The sequence below is a fragment of the Camellia sinensis genome, chromosome 5, assembly GCF_055761805.1.
Source record: "Camellia sinensis isolate YWXY chromosome 5, ASM5576180v1, whole genome shotgun sequence".
NCBI lineage: Eukaryota > Viridiplantae > Streptophyta > Magnoliopsida > Ericales > Theaceae > Camellia > Camellia sinensis.
The window spans coordinates 189096584-189112598 of record NC_138965.1 but is presented as its reverse complement, the minus strand read 5'-3'; the positions used below and the strand labels follow the sequence as shown (position 1 = coordinate 189112598).

Sequence of the window (16015 nt, the reverse complement as noted above, 5' to 3'; positions counted from 1 at the left end):
CTTTGCAGGGATTTGGGGGAAAGAACTTGGTTTCACAGATTTAGGGATTTGGATATAGGTTTCACTTTTGATCGAGCGGCAAGATGAAGAGGGGGAAAAAAAAATTCACTTTTTGCGACGGTAGGTTTTACACCGTCGCAAATGTCAAGTAATTTATGCATAAAACGACGCCGTTTAACTTACACTTATTTGCGACGGACAATTGCCGTCGCAATATGTAAAATATTCGCGACAGCAACCGTACGCCGTCTCCAAAAAATTGCTTTTGGCGACGGTAAAAATAACCGTCGCTAATACTGATGCATTTACTTCCTACCGTGCATTTCTTATTACCGACAGGGACAATGCCGTCGCTAAAGCCCTCATTTGCGACGGTTGAGGCTGCCGTCGCAAAAAACCATTTTTTGCGACGGGAAAATTGCCGTCGCTAATACTTCCGTGTTTTTTACCCCCTTTTCTTGTAGTGTTGTAGCTTTCTGTGAAATAAAAAACACCTTCTTTTCAACCTTGTAAGAGTGTAGTACACTGAGGGTCCTTGACTTAGAAAGTTTGTGTAAAATCCGTGGAGGATTGCTCCATTTGTAAAGAGGTTGCTAGCACCCCTGTGAAGGTAGAACATAGTGGAAAATCTCAAGTGAAGTTTCAGGAGTAGACGTAAGCCGAGTTGAAGCTGAGCTACTATAAATTTGTTTGTCTCTCTCTCTCTTATCTCTTTATTTTATTTAAATTGTTGTAACTATATTTTATATTTTCACTGTGCTAAAATCATTAACTGACATAGTTGTTAGAACACTTGTTTTAATTTATTGACTATATTTATCAATTGTACTAGTCATAATTTTTATTAGAATATTATTAATTTTAATTATAAAAATCTAATTCACCCCTCTCTTATATTGTCTTTTGGGTAAAAAAAAGAAACATATCTTACTAACTCATATGTCATTCAATAATAAAATTTTAGAAACTGAAATATGATAAGTGTCACATCAGTAACTAAACACAATTAGTATGTACCGATGCAACATGTCTTTCCTATTGCACAAAACATGTACCTTCATGATAATGTTCACACACACTTTGGTCACTTTTGTTTGTCATTCTGAGCAATTGTAATTCCAAAATGTCCAAGATTTCCTCTCATGTGGCTAAACTACAACTGGATTCATCTTCTCTTGTTTTCACTGGCAATTGTAACCAGTAGAACCATGGCAAATAGATGTCTTATTCATGTTATTGTAATGAAAAAAAAAATTAAAAAAAATTGAAAAAAAGTATCAAATTTTCATTTGTTTGTATCTTTAACTGAACCATCATGAGCCATCCAACCATTGGCAGAACATATTAGTAGTCGGCCTAACTCTTAATACAGAATATAACAACAATATTTTGGTTTTTCAAGTTCATTATTTTTTAAATTTCTTTTTCATCCATTTCCTTTTACCCAAAATAAAAATGCTACAAAGATCATATACATCCTAGATTAGTAGAAAGTCAACAGAAATTCATTGTGAACTGAGCCATGACTTCAGATATCTCCAAATATGAACATGTATACTGATAAAAACTCCATTTACTATATACATTCCCTCAATATAATTAGCTGATCTATATCAACAACATAGGTGAGGAAATAAAAATAAATGAAAAAAAGAGGAGGAATACAAACCACTTTCATGCACATGATATGAGTGTCGAACATTTTCTTAGCTTTTACTACCTTTAAAGTAAAGCAGAGGGAAATGAAGCCTTAACCACTGGAAATGGATGTGGAAGAGGAACTAACCCATCTATCGGTCACAGCATCTGGTGAAGGAAGCTCCTTGCCATTCTTCAACAACACAATATTATCACCCTCAGGTGAAGGAGGTGGCCGTGTACTCGTCAACACCCCAGCATTCTCTATTACGTCCCCAGTGTTCTCATCTTTGGAATCCTGAATTTCCTTCAAAGCCCTCAAAACCTCTTCCATTGTAGGTCTCATTTCCTTTTCAAGTTGCAAGCACTGGAAAGCCACCTCTGCCACCATGGTAGTCATCCTCTCAATCGAAGAATCTGACTCAAACCCAAGAGATGGGTCAATTAACTCATTAAATGCACGATGTCGGATCCTGTTTATCGCCAAGTTAGCCAAATTAATCTCATGCCTATGCCTACTAATGTCAACAGCTGTCATTGATGATATGAGCTCAATGAGCACAACGCCAAAGCTATAAACATCACTCTTATCCGTAAGTTGGTAACATTGGTGATATTCTGGATCAACATAACCAGGAGTCCCTTGTGGAGCTGTTGAGACATGAGTGACATCATTGGGGAAAAGCCTGGAAAGCCCGAAATCTGCAACTTTGACACAAAAATTGTTGTCAAGGAGTATGTTGTTAGTCTTTACATCGCGGTGGATGATGTCAGAAGCATGGAGGTAAGTCAATGCACTGGCTGTTTCTATGGCAATGCTCATGCGGATAGACCACACTAGTGGTCGATCCTTTGCACGATCACCGTGTATATGATCAGCAACAGTGCCATTAGGAATGTACTCGTAGACGAGGAGGAGTTCCCGGCTCAGTCTTGAGGTGCAACCATAAAGGGTGACAAGATTGCGATGGCGCAAACGTGTGAGGATTTCAATTTCATTCATGAACTGAGTCACTCGCTTATAGTTGTGCTCGTATAGGCGCTTGACTGCAACTTCCCGCCCATCTTGGAGTTTTCCTGGTTGAGAAAAGATCAAATATTGTGCCATGGGCATGAGTAGTGTGAATATAAGAATATGAACATGCTAATTACAAATGTAAATGTGGTAATTTTATGAAAGATGGAACAACCGTGAACCTTCTTACCATAGTATACAGTGCCAAAACCTCCATCTCCCAATTCCTTAGAGGGATCAAAGTTATTAGTAGCTTCTTCTAATTCAGTGTAGGAGAAGACAGGGACCCCAAAGTAGACACTACCTCCTTCAAGGTCTGGTTTAGAGGAGGGATCGGGAGACGTGTTGATTGAAAGGACGACTGAAGAGACATAACTCAATTTCTTGCGATACCGGATAGCAAGTATGAGCAAGCCAAGCAGAAGGATAACTCCAGGTATGACTGAAGAAAGTAGTGGTGTAGTCAGGTTTTGATTCACTCATTAATACTCATGAAAGCAACAATAAAAAGCAAGGGGGAACTGCGGCAGCAAAAACAAGTTTTGATAGACTGAAGTTGGTGGATGGAATCCATCAAATTTGAGAACATGTAATAAAGAAGTTTTAAAACATTTATGTCACATGCATACATCTATATTTACTCGTGTTAAGAAACTGATCAGAGGTATATTACCTGTTGCTAGAACCACTTTCAAGTGACTTCCTGCAACCAATGTCAAGGAGAAAAACATCAGTTAGTCATGTTTAAATGCAGAATTAATTTACTTTCTATATTTTAAATGCTTGAATTTAACTAATGGAGAAAAACAGCACTTCAATTAAAAACGCGCCAACGTAATATCAACTGGACTGCTAGAGAGACTGAAGATTTTGGATTCAATTTGTGTGGTGGATTAATACAGAAATAACAGCATGCAAATGCAGAAATGCCAATACCTTCATCCTTTATGCAATGGAACTCTCCGAGGCCACGACATTGGCCTCCATTATGGCGACACTCGTAACATTCCTTTGACACATGCAACCCGATGGTGAATTCATAAGCTAATAGTGAAAATAGATCACTGAGATTTATGCTCCGGATAGATGGTAGCATTGGTAGTTTAATAACTTCACAGTCAGGTGAAAGATTGGCAGGAATTTGTGTATGTTGATTAGGATCTGTATAATAGACAGTGTAGCCTGTGCAGTTGCTGAAACTGTAAACTTCTGTCTGCAGTTGAGGTTTACTGCCGCCGTTTGTAGGGCATTTGAACAAGGAGGAGAGGTTGGGAGAGATTGTATAGGAAATAGAAGGAGTAGGATAGGGAAAAAGAGATTTACTGAAAATGTCGCAACTATTAGAGCTTATGAGCTTTCGTAGATATTTGTCACTAACATTTACAGCTTCATCATTCAAGAATTCCTTGACTTCATACGGTTGGTGCGTCCACCCCAAATAGATTATTGGTACTGGTTCGCTACAATTGACAGTACACAACCCACATCGGGGATATGTGTCGTTGGAGAAAGGGAATTTGATAAGCCCAAGTTTTCCACAGTTGAAGGACTCTGGACAACCATGTTGGTACTTGTCCATGTCGTCTTGCCGAGTAGAGTGAACAATCACTAAATGGGAGACAACAAAGAAAGAAAAAATGGAAGGAAAACCCATTCGAAATACCCAATTCAGCAAACGAAAACAAACCACCATAGCATAGAGGACAGAAATGCTCTTACTTAAAATACAGAGATATTTTTAGTGATTGTCAACCACCATAGATTGTTTCTCTGGTAAACACGCCAGTTGACTTGGCAAATTGTTAATAGAAGACTTGCACAGGAGCAAACTTAAAGAACGGAGCCAAGTGCTGCTACGATTTGTTCATTGAAATGGAAGGTTGGGCCAAAGACAACCCCATAGGAGTTTCTTAGTCACTTCCCTGATAGACTCACAAGAACTGTAGAGACTTTGACCCATTGACTAATTCAAACTCTCTCTCTCTGTCTCCGCATAATACATTATATTTGCACAAGAAATCATCAAGAAGTCTATATAGAGTAGAAAATTTGCGACGTTGTTAAAACGTGGCACAGATGGAAAGCACGACTTTTACACACATCAGCACTACACACAACTATAAAATTTATCCAAAATTTTATTCAAAACATCAATCTATGACTCATATATTCATTATATATGAAACCTATACTTATCAATTCAATCTCCACCACATTTAAGGGCAATATTTCAGATTCATAACATTTCAAAACATATATATAACATACAACAATACTACATACAGAGGCAAAATTTTTATCCAAAAATATCAATGTATAATTTAAATCTATACATGAACCCACAAGTCATCACTCTTAAATCCCAACTCTTTTTTCACATTCTGGGTAATTTTCCTATTCCAATTTCCGAATACTTAGACTTTGTCTATCACATATGGGGCCCCAAATAGGCCAAATTTGCATACAGAAACGAAAGGCAGGTTGACATAAATGGTGGGGAAAAAAAACACACTTTCTTTGGGAGAGAAGTCTTTGTGGGCGGCGTGAAAAACGGGGCAGATAATGAATAAAAAAAATCAAAAAATAGAAGCTGGTAAAGCTTTCATGGTGGTGGAGCTTCCACTAATTTCATGGAGCAGATATTATTATTGGGGCTAGCCTTCCTTTCAGTTGGTAATTAAATTAAAAAGTCCAGTTGAATTTGTGAAAATCTATCACGAGTTTTGTTTTGATAATCTGAACCGTTTAATGTATAGAATTCGCCGAGTATTATATGTCTATTAAAATTTATGTTGATCGGATATTGATTGCTACATAATCAAATCAAGTTTGTATAAAAAAATAAACAGTGAAAAAATAAACAGTTGCTAGAAATCTAATCCGATGAGATAGCTATCGATATCTGATCAACATGATTTTTTATAAGCATATAGTATTCGACAAGTTCTACATATTAAACAATACAAATTATCAAAACGAAGCTCATAATAGACCTCTACAGATCCAACACTACCCTGTAATCCGATCCCGAACGGAAGGTTAGCCCAGCCCATTATTATTAACCAATGAGGGGGGACCAAGATGGGGTCAAATCTATCACCTCACCACTCGGTTGACCAAGATAAATGAGTTCAATTCCACTTGTTCCGGAATTACTATTTGTACAAATTTTACCTTCACAATTTGACACAAATTTTATTTGAGTTATTATCCTTTTATGTCTAATTTCAATTTAGTTCTTATATTTAAATTTAACTAATTTTTTTTCTACATATACACTAGCGAGTAAGTCTTTTAAAATTGTTAATTTTAACTTTCAACTTAAACAGAATGGCCAAATTATATAAAAACCCTTTCTAAATTGATGTGGTCAAATTGTGCCTTCTTATTTTTCAAGTCGATATCAAACAAGTTTTAATAGAACCAATCTCAAATAGATTTATATATATATATATATATATATATTTATAGTGTATATAAGTTTATTGACTCGAATTCAACACTACTACAAAAATAGATAAAGATCACACTTTTTTTGTGTGATGTATGTTATTTAATCACACCTTTTAAGTGTAATTAATAACATTTTGATCAAACCTTTTAAAAAAAATTACACTCACTAGCTTTTCATTTGCTCTTGTGGAGATTCGAACCATCAACCCTCTCATACCATAAACCTTATACAACACACTTTTTCCACTACACCTCTATAACATCATATAATTATATATGCAACATATATTATTTATATAGTACATAAACCCATATTAATATAAAAGTATATATATATATATAAAGATAATTATTTTTTATTGAACATAATTTATGTAAAAAAAATTATTTACTAGAAAAAAAAAGAGACCACTTTGGCGACTAAACATAATTTTAGTCACCAATTCTATACTTTTGGCTACTAATTATTTTTTAGTTGTTAAAAAATTTAATTCTCGGGCTAAAATTACAACTTTTGGCGACCAAACTTCTTTTTAGTCGCCAAAAAGCCTCACTTTTGGCTACTAAACAACTTTTTAGTCGCCCAATGCCTCAGTTTTAGTTACTAAATCTTTTTTAGTAGCAAAAAAATCTCACTTTTGGCTACTAAAATTTTTTTAGTCGGTAAAAGCCTCACTTTTGGAGACCAAACATCTTTTTAGTCACCCAATACCTCACTTTTGGCTACTAATTTTTTTTAGTCGCCAAAAAGCCTTACTTTTGGCTACTAAAATTTTTCTAGTCGGTAAAAGACATATATAGGCAACCAAACAGATTTTTAGTCGCCAAAACCTATATTTTTTGCTACTAAATTTTTTTAGTCGCCAAAAATCTTTACTTTTGGCTACTAATGCTTTTTTAGTCAGTAAAACCTATACTTTCAGGGACCAAATGTGTTTTTTTAGTCGCCAAAGATGCTTGTTCTTGTAGTGGAGTGTGATTAAATATATATATATATATATATATATAATTACACTTATTTAAAAAGTATGATTAAAAAGTAGTAATGTATATATAATCACACTTTAATTAGAAGGTGTGATTAAGAAATATATAAATAATCACACTTTAATTAGAATGTGTGATTAAAAAATATATATATAATCACACTTATTTAAAAAGTGTGATTAAAAAGTAATAGTGTATATATAATCACGCTTTAATTAGAATGTGTGATTAAAAAATATATAAATAATTACACTTTAATTTGAATGTGTGATTAAAAAATATATATCTAATCACACTTATTTAAAAAGTATGATTAAAAAGTAGTAGTGTATATATAATCACACTTTAATTAGAAGGTGTGATTAAAAAATATATAAATGATCACACTTTAATTTGAATGTGTGATTAAAAAATATATATCTAATCACACTTATTTAAAAAGTGTGATTAAAAAGTAGTAGTGTATATATAATCACACTTTAATTAGAATGTGTTATCACACTTCCAATAAAAGTGAAATATTTTTTTTTGTCAAAGTGTGATTTTTTACTATTTTTGTAGTAGTGCAAGTAAAATTTGAAAAATTCACGAATTTAAAAATATATTCTGACATAATGAAAATGTGAGATAGTAACAAATCTTAGAATTTATTGATCGAAAACTCAATACGGGAAATAAGATTCTTCTTTGAAATCAATTATTCACAAGAAACACCAACATAAAAACTTAACAATAGTTAATTCTCAAAAGAATACTTAAGATTGGAAAAAAATATGAAACTTGAAATTATATTTATTTGTTTTTCCTTAAGGCTTATAATGATTATTTATAAGTAAAAGCAAATCTAACACCGTATTAGGAAGCAACTGGAATGGGCAATTTCATAATGAACAATTCAAAAATAAGAAAATATAATGAAAATTACAAAAAAATAGAAATATTAAAATAAAATAAAATAACTGCTAATATATGTTGCTATAATAATGGAGATTCGACAGAATCATGTTCTAAATTCTATGGTAGGAGTAATTGGAGTCACAAATCTTTTAAAAATAACAAAATCTTGAAATTGACAGCCCAAATGATGGAATTTGCCCAAAATCTACTAGGGTCCATGAATCTTGATCAAAATGACATTTTTCATCAACTCATCAAATTTCTGATGATTCTGAATCTGGGCCTTTTGACTTCTACTAATACATTTTGCCTTATTTGTCACAAACCTATCCATTTAATCTAAGAATTGTATGATCATACATGCTACATCATACTCAAACTTAGCTTTTTACCTAATATGCCGATCTCTAGTGTACCGAATACACAAGTTGCGCTTAGGTAACTTGTTTTGCTTCATTCTCAAGCCCTATATAAAAAGGTCACTTAAACTATAATTGCTTGCATACCCTGCTCCCTATATGGCGCAGTCTTTAGACAGTGATTTTTTTGAACAAGTCTTTAGACAGTGATTTCTACCAACAAAAGATGCAACTGATTCAGCTAAAAATGTTCCAATATTCTTCAACTCAGCTCAGTTGTTGCTTTCTTTTTGTCTTTCGTCTTTTTCTAGTACTATTTTGCAGACTAAGCAAAAAGTTAAAAATGACAGTATGTACTTTGTGCTAAAATGGTTCTTCAACAACAAAGCTACTACAAACTAGAGTCCGGATTCTCGGCCGCCCTACCCGGCAGCCCCCAAAACGACGTCGTTTTGGGGGCAAATTTTCAAAAAAAAAAAAAAACGCAGAGGAAGAGAGGGAGGAAGGAGAGGACGAGGGAGGAAGGAGGAGGGAGGAGGAGGAGGAGGAGGAAGGGAAGGAGGGGGCCATAACCAGTGGGGGAGGAGGAGGAGAAGGAGGAGGAGGAGGCGGGGCCGGAGGCGGAGGCGACGGCGGTGCAGCAGCTGCTGCGACGATCGGACGGCTGCAACGATCGGCTGCGAGGCGACGATCGGACGGCTCCTCCCTCCTCCTTCCTCCCTCTTCTCCCTCTCCCCTCCCCTCTGGTTCGAAGAGAGAGAAAGCAAGAACGAAGAAGAAGAAAAGAAAAAAAAAAAACAAAAAACAAAAAACCCCCAAAACGACGTCGTTTTGGAGGGCTGCCGGGTAGGGCGGCCGAGGATCCGGATTCCTACAAACTATAGACACAAATCAGCCACACACAAAATATATAATATATATTTGATAGAACTGCAACTGTAGTGTTTACCATTATTGCAAAGTTTGCCATAAGGTCGATCATGGCAAAAGCATACATTATTGCTGTTGTTGAACCCACAACGGCCACCACTGTTTTCACACTCGGCGGTGCAACTAATCCCCATCCATTCCAATGTAAATCCACTTCTCAGCAATTCTGCATAGTCCATAGTTTTCACTACTTGATTCTGCTGACCTCCCTCTATCTCAACCGGGGCATGAACCGATAACTCACAAGGAAATTGACTACAGTTAAAGCCATCTGTCCCGGTGTCTTAAGTAAGCGAAAGAGTTTTGGGTGGCATTGGAAGCACAAGTAATTGGATACTGTGAGAAATTGGAAGGAAACAAGTTTGAGCAGTTATAGAACAAGTAAAGATCAGCAAAGTTGGGCCCGAATTGGAAAGGAGAGCTATCAAAGGCAAAATCGTGAAGAGGGGCAGGGCACCTAGAATTTATCACCTCGACGTTAACTAGGCGAAAGGAGTTGTTTTGGTAAAAGATGTCTTCGATGAAGTAATCGCTGAGAGAGGTCCGGTAAGCGGGCTTCTTTGCTCCACAGGAAACTTTGAAACCTGGATAGCCACAGAAATCTGTTTCGTTGGACCAGTACCGCAGTTTTTAGGCCTGCAGCCTTCGTATCGCCAATCTGGATATGACACTGACTCTGCTGAGAAGGTGGTGATGATGATGAGGGAATTGATTCCGACATGGAAGAAGAAAGTTTCGAGTTTGAGAAAGCAATGCCGGCCCATTTGGGAGGACTTGGTTTAGGAAAACTGGAATATGCAAAAGAATTGGGGCATATGTTGACACAATTGCAGGCCACTTTCAATCATTTGAATATTATTTTAAATGTTTTGTTTAATTTGTGACAAATTTGACTTGGTTTTGCAGTCTTTCAAATTCATCTATCTTGGTTTCTAAAGCTAGTAGTTTATGTTTGTCTCAACTTTGATTGGGTTTTCAAGAGATTTGTAAAATATATATAAGTCAATATCAAAGCTCATTGACTTAGTGCGGTTCTAAAATTATGAAATTACATTATATGCAACTTGTCTGTTTATCTGAGCAGATAAACAATAAAAATAAATAAATAATTAAAAAACAAGACACAGTTGAAGAATATGAAATTAGACTTTTGATGTCAGTTAGAAGAAAGTATGATGAATATATGGTTATTTTAAAATTATTAATAAAGAGGCATCAATTATCTTAGTTTTAGAGTGTCACTTGATTATCGAATTTACATTTTTGGAGTGGGTTCAAAAGACTCTGTCTAAAATACGGTTCCAATTAAAAGAAAAAACTATCTAAAGCCTTGAATCTAACAGCACATCCAGTACAATTACAAGTATTCCGTTGCTCCGTCTAAAATGAGGTGAAATATTTAAAGTATAAGATTTTTATTTTTATTTTTCAAACATAAAACAAAGAAAACGAAAATGGGAATAAAGCATACTCAATTGACAGAGATGACTCATGTATTTCAACAAACGTGTGCAATGAAATCAACATTAAAAGTTGTAAGAATGATCCATTTGTTTACTTTTTATGTTATTTAATTTAATAGAGCTGGGTTTTAAAACTTAGATATTGTTAAAATTAATGTTGTAAAACTTAGGTAGTACCGTGGAGACAAAATAAAAACTTAGGTAGTAGCTATATATGTCAATTGTCCTTCCCAAAGCAAATAAACAACGCACAACTAAAAGAATTGAACAAAACATTGTTAATCTGAGATGGTTCTTCGTCAATTGACTATAAATAAACTTGGTATAAATTTAGGAATCCACACCATCTGTGATTAGCTTATGAAGTTAAATATAAAATAAATTTTATATTGGCTCTGATAGAATGTGTGTTAATTAAATAGAATAACAATGGTTGTGTTTGGTTTAATTCTCAAATCATGATTCTATACTAATAATCAATTTTCCGTTTGATTACAGTTTTCAAATCATAATTTCAAATCAATTTCAAAATACATTTTGAAAGCATGTTTGGTAAATTAGAGAGTTTTTGAATTCTTGGTCTACCCGGTCGTCTACCCGAACATCCTCCTAGACAGTTTTTGAATTTTTTGATCTACCCGAACATCCGGCCAGTTGACCGAAACAGTATTTTTTTTTTTTTTTTTTTTATAGCAATTGGCACCTGTTATCCGGAGCGAAAAAAAATTATATATTTTTTTTGATATTTTTTAAATATAGAAAATATTTTTTTGAAACCAAAATGACAAATTATTTGGATATTTATTTAAAATTAACAAAAAAAAAAAATAAAAATTAATTTGTTACAGTAATTTTTAAAAAATAAAAAAAACACTTTTAAACAAAACAATTTAAAAAAAAATCCAACCAAATATACAGTCAAAAGTAATTTTAAAGCTGTAGATGAATATTTTTTTCATATTTTAAATAAAAAAATATTTTCAGAATTTTTTTAATTTTTTTAATAAAAAAATATTTTTTTTAATAAATATTTTTTTAATTGAATTTTTAAAAAAAGTTTGGTTATGAGCTTTGAATAAAATTTTCAATAGAGTTTTGAGTTGTGTGTTTAGTTATGAATTCTAAGTTTTTGAATTAAGTTTTGAATATTCTTTTCAAAACTCATAATCAAATAATTTTCCATAAACTTAACACTCATTTTAAAAATTCAACACTCAATTCAAAAAAAAATTTCAAAACTCATAACCAAACAAATTTTTTCTTTTTAAATCATAATTCAAAAACTCACAAATTCAAAATATAACTCCATACTCAAATCATAACTCTAAACATAAACCAAATACTACCAATATGTTTCTTATGTTGATACTAAATAAAGAATCATAAAATTGAAAGTCACTTTAATTGTATGTGATAAGAATTATTAAAAATAACTTGTGATTAGTGCAAAATAGTGAGGCCCGTATCTAAAAGGTGCATTGACCCATCAAAGTTGTAGGCCCATTATTTTAAACTAATCACAATTTCTAGTCTTATTCACACACTTTGAAAGTGTGTGTGTGAACAAAATCCAAATAGAACTATCTTAACATGTAATTACACACATAATCCAAAAAAAAAAATTACTTTATAATTTGAGCTTAAAAGATCCCGAATCTAATTAAGTAGTCTTAGCTACTTTCAGATCAATAAAAATAGTAATTAGGAGAAGTCGGCCTAACCAATATTGATAGGCTGAGCAGAAGACATATTGGCCTTATCTTTCTCTTTTTGCATGATTTTATTGTTCGAAAGCATTACATTCACCCATGATGATATTTAAGTTCCAACCTCCTAATAATTTGTGGTTTTAAGATCTATTACAGTTGACATGGTTTGAGGACAACTACATTTTGATATTTAAATTTCAAGAAATTTTAATGACTTACTATTGCATGTTAATTGATAGGAGTGATATTTTAGAAGTGTATAGTTTGATAATTTGACTGCCCTTTCATATTCATGAGGCTTTTTCTTTGATAGAACCATTTTATTTGTGAAATTTTCTTCCATGTCAATCATGGCCTTTTGGACTTCAACATCTTCTAAAATAATTTCAATTTCTTTATGTTGTGTTTGGTTGCGGGATTTGGGGAGGAATTTAGAAATGGAAAGGGAAAAGATGTGTGAAACCAGGTGAATTATAGGCATGTTTTATTCACATTTCACCTACCTTTTCTATTTTCCTTTCCAAATCCCTCCCCAAATCCCCCAACCAAACACAGCATTAGTCGTTGGAACGACTTGGTCAATAATCTCTACTTGATCCTCACAAGAATTTTGAGAAATTTTTCAAGTATCTCCAAACGCATGTGCCAATAACTTGTCTAGCGTTTCTTGTTCGGCTGCAAAAAATATTTCAAACTTTGGATATGGCACTAAATCGGTCATCATAGTTAATGGGATTTTTTATTTTATTTTTTTTTTTGGGTGAAACTGGGCTGGATTAATTAGGTTTGGGATTTGTTACTAGGATGCACTGCGTGCGTGGGCTAGAAGCTGGTTTGGACTGTGTTTGGCTGGCCCTGTTCTAGGGAATGAATGGTTTTTTTAGAATGGGTTTTATTTGTGGGCTGGGCTTAAGGGTTTTGGTTGGACCTGTATAGAAAATGACTGCTGGACTTAGGCATGGGTTGAGTCAAAGGCTGGGTCAGGTTTCAAGTATTACGTGTCAGTATCGCTATTTAATGAATATTCTTAATTTGTAGTAGAGATTACAATATTATTGGATTAGCTGAGGACAAAAATTCTCCACTTAATTCATTTTTTGCTTTTAATTAGTCAGTGACACCACTAAAAACGATGTCACAGTTACCTTCAATATTTTTTTCAAGTTTATTATTGTGGGTTAATATTATTATTTTTTTGATTGTTGGGCTAATTATTGGTTTGGGTTTGGGTTGTGTGGTAACTTAAACTAAAGATTATGATTTCTTAATTTGAGTTGGTTGGGATTAAGGATTATGATTTTCATCTTTCAATTCCTCTAAATGATCCCGTCCTAACTCATCATATTTTGAGTATATAGAAGAGTTCAATATTTCAAAGCAAATTCCGGTTGAATTCTTTTTCTCAAGTAGGGAGAATGATGTGAAACATGCACACTATAAGTTGCCATGAAGATGTTATTTATTTTGTAAGTTTGAATTTTAATATTTATGCTTATTTATTTTTATTATAATTTAGTTAGGGCTGCTTGGTAACCCCTTTTTTTCTTGACAAAAATTTTGAAAACTATAAACAAAAACTCATTTGGTATCTCTAACCATCGAACCACTTTCAGTCATGCCAGCAGACATATTGGGCCACTGCAAAATCCCAATTTCGAAATCCCAATTTAATGAACAAAAACAAACCACCATAGTAGAGAGGAACGAAATGCACTTGCTTAAAAAAAGAGGGCTACTATTAGCACTTATCTCTTTACTTTGGCCCCCCCATTTCTTTGAACCCCCACCCAACAAAATAAATCCTCCCTCCCCTTTTTTCTTTAAATCCCCACCTTAATACCAACTATACCCTCATCTTTTTTACTCCCCATTATCATCATCTTCAAAGCAACCTCTCAACTCAAACCCTAATTTCATCCAATTCTACAATTTCTTTCAATTCAAACACAAACACACACGCGCGCGCGTGCACACACTCACACGCGCACACACACACACACATATATACAGATATATGATTGATGTAGCAGACAAATTAACTTATTTTCAAGCAATCACAGGCCTCGAAGACCCTGACTTGTGCACCGAAATCCTCTCCATGGTTGGGACCTCGAACAAGTTATCTCTAGTTTCACCTCCACCGACAATAATCCCTCCGCCTCTTCCACCACCACCACCTCCGTGACTGGACGCCATTGTTGGCGTCAAAATAGTAGTAGTTTGTCCCTTCGTCGGTCAACAACACTGAAATCATCACCGGTACTCTGAACTTAGTAGCGATGCAGATCTTCACTGAGGCCAATCTTTCTGTTTTCTTTCTCTAGACTCTCTCTCATTGAAGACGACGACGAGGAGTTCGGATTTGCTGGAGAAGATTAGAGGTTTTTATATAGGTATGGGTTTGATAAACAGGGGAGAAGAAGAAGAATATGGAGGATAAGAGAGACACGCATTGGTAATCGCTGGTAATGGAAAGAGAGGTCGTCGGCGGTAGTGGCAGTGGTGGTCACCGGTGGAGATGGTGGTGAAAAGGTTGGTGGGGTAAGTGTAACAATCCCGATCCGCAATTAGTTTCTAACCCGTAATTGAGGATGTTAATTAAGTGGATAAAATAAATTATGTGTTTATCTTGTATTTTATATGTTATTTGGTTTTCTATCTATCACTTGTAGTAACATCTGTTGTAAAATCTGCTTTAATATGAAAATTGAAAGCCTTATCGGCATCTGGAATCGGAATTGGTTACATAAATGTGTTATTTGGAATTTTTAGAATACTATGGCAATTTTTGTTAAAAATTGATTCAGTCTGATTCATTAAGTTGCGTTTGGCAAGCCTTATGTTCTAATTGTTGTATTATTAGCATCCTAACTATATATATATGAGCCTTAAGCTCATTTTTTAGCTCAATTCTTTTACCTCTAAGTGCGAAAATCTGAGAATTTATTTTAGAGAGAGAGAGAGTGCAATTCTAGAGAGAGGGAAGAAGAAATTCAAGGTAGAGTTGAAGATTTTGCTTGAGTTCACCAATATTGTGCAAGAATCTAGTTAATTCAAGACTATAGGTATGAATTCAACCCCTAATTTATGAATCTAAGTTATTAACATGAAGATTATGAGTTTAAATGTGTACTTTGAGCTTAGGATAAAGGATTGGGTTACAATTCATACATACATGCTCATGTAGGTGTTAAATTACCAAGTTAGCTATGAGTTTCACCAATTGTGTTGAATTTGGAGGTTGAATTGTACATGCATGCATATTTTATCAAGTTTTGTAAGTCAATCCCATGTTTTTGAAGTCTTGAAAGAGAATTTGGAAGAGAAATCCACATGCATGCATGAATATATGGAGTTTTGACATGTTGAGTTTGATTTTGAACATCTAAATTTTTATGGTAAGTTATTTGGTACATGCATGTTAGAATTACCATGTTAATCACTTGAACTCATGTTTTGAGAAGGAATTTCTTACATGCATGTAATAACCCCGATCCCAGATTAACATTAATTCGTGCTTAGTTAAGCCTAACAATAATTTAGGAAGGATTGGGAACTAATTTG

The 16015-nt window shown here is 34.1% G+C and overlaps 1 protein-coding gene across 2 annotated transcripts; it reads right to left on the bottom strand.

Annotated features, from left to right (window-relative positions):
• Positions 1 to 1504: 1504 nt before the first annotated feature.
• On the bottom strand, positions 1505 to 10146 carry LOC114314232 (LEAF RUST 10 DISEASE-RESISTANCE LOCUS RECEPTOR-LIKE PROTEIN KINASE-like 1.1). 2 transcript variants are annotated; one of them, XM_082870883.1, is made up of 4 exons: positions 9299 to 10146; positions 3327 to 3356; positions 2844 to 3095; positions 1505 to 2715 (listed from the first exon to the last, which is right to left on the bottom strand). In XM_082870883.1, exons 1-4 carry the CDS (start codon positions 9456 to 9458, stop codon positions 1751 to 1753), a joined length of 1407 nt encoding a protein of 468 aa, XP_082727009.1. In that variant the 5' UTR covers positions 9459 to 10146; the 3' UTR covers positions 1505 to 1750. The 2 variants fall into 2 exon arrangements, with proteins under 2 accessions (XP_082727009.1, XP_082727008.1); XM_082870882.1 differs by lacking the exon at positions 9299 to 10146 and adding an exon at positions 3590 to 5152.
• Between the last annotated feature and the right edge of the window lie 5869 nt (positions 10147 to 16015).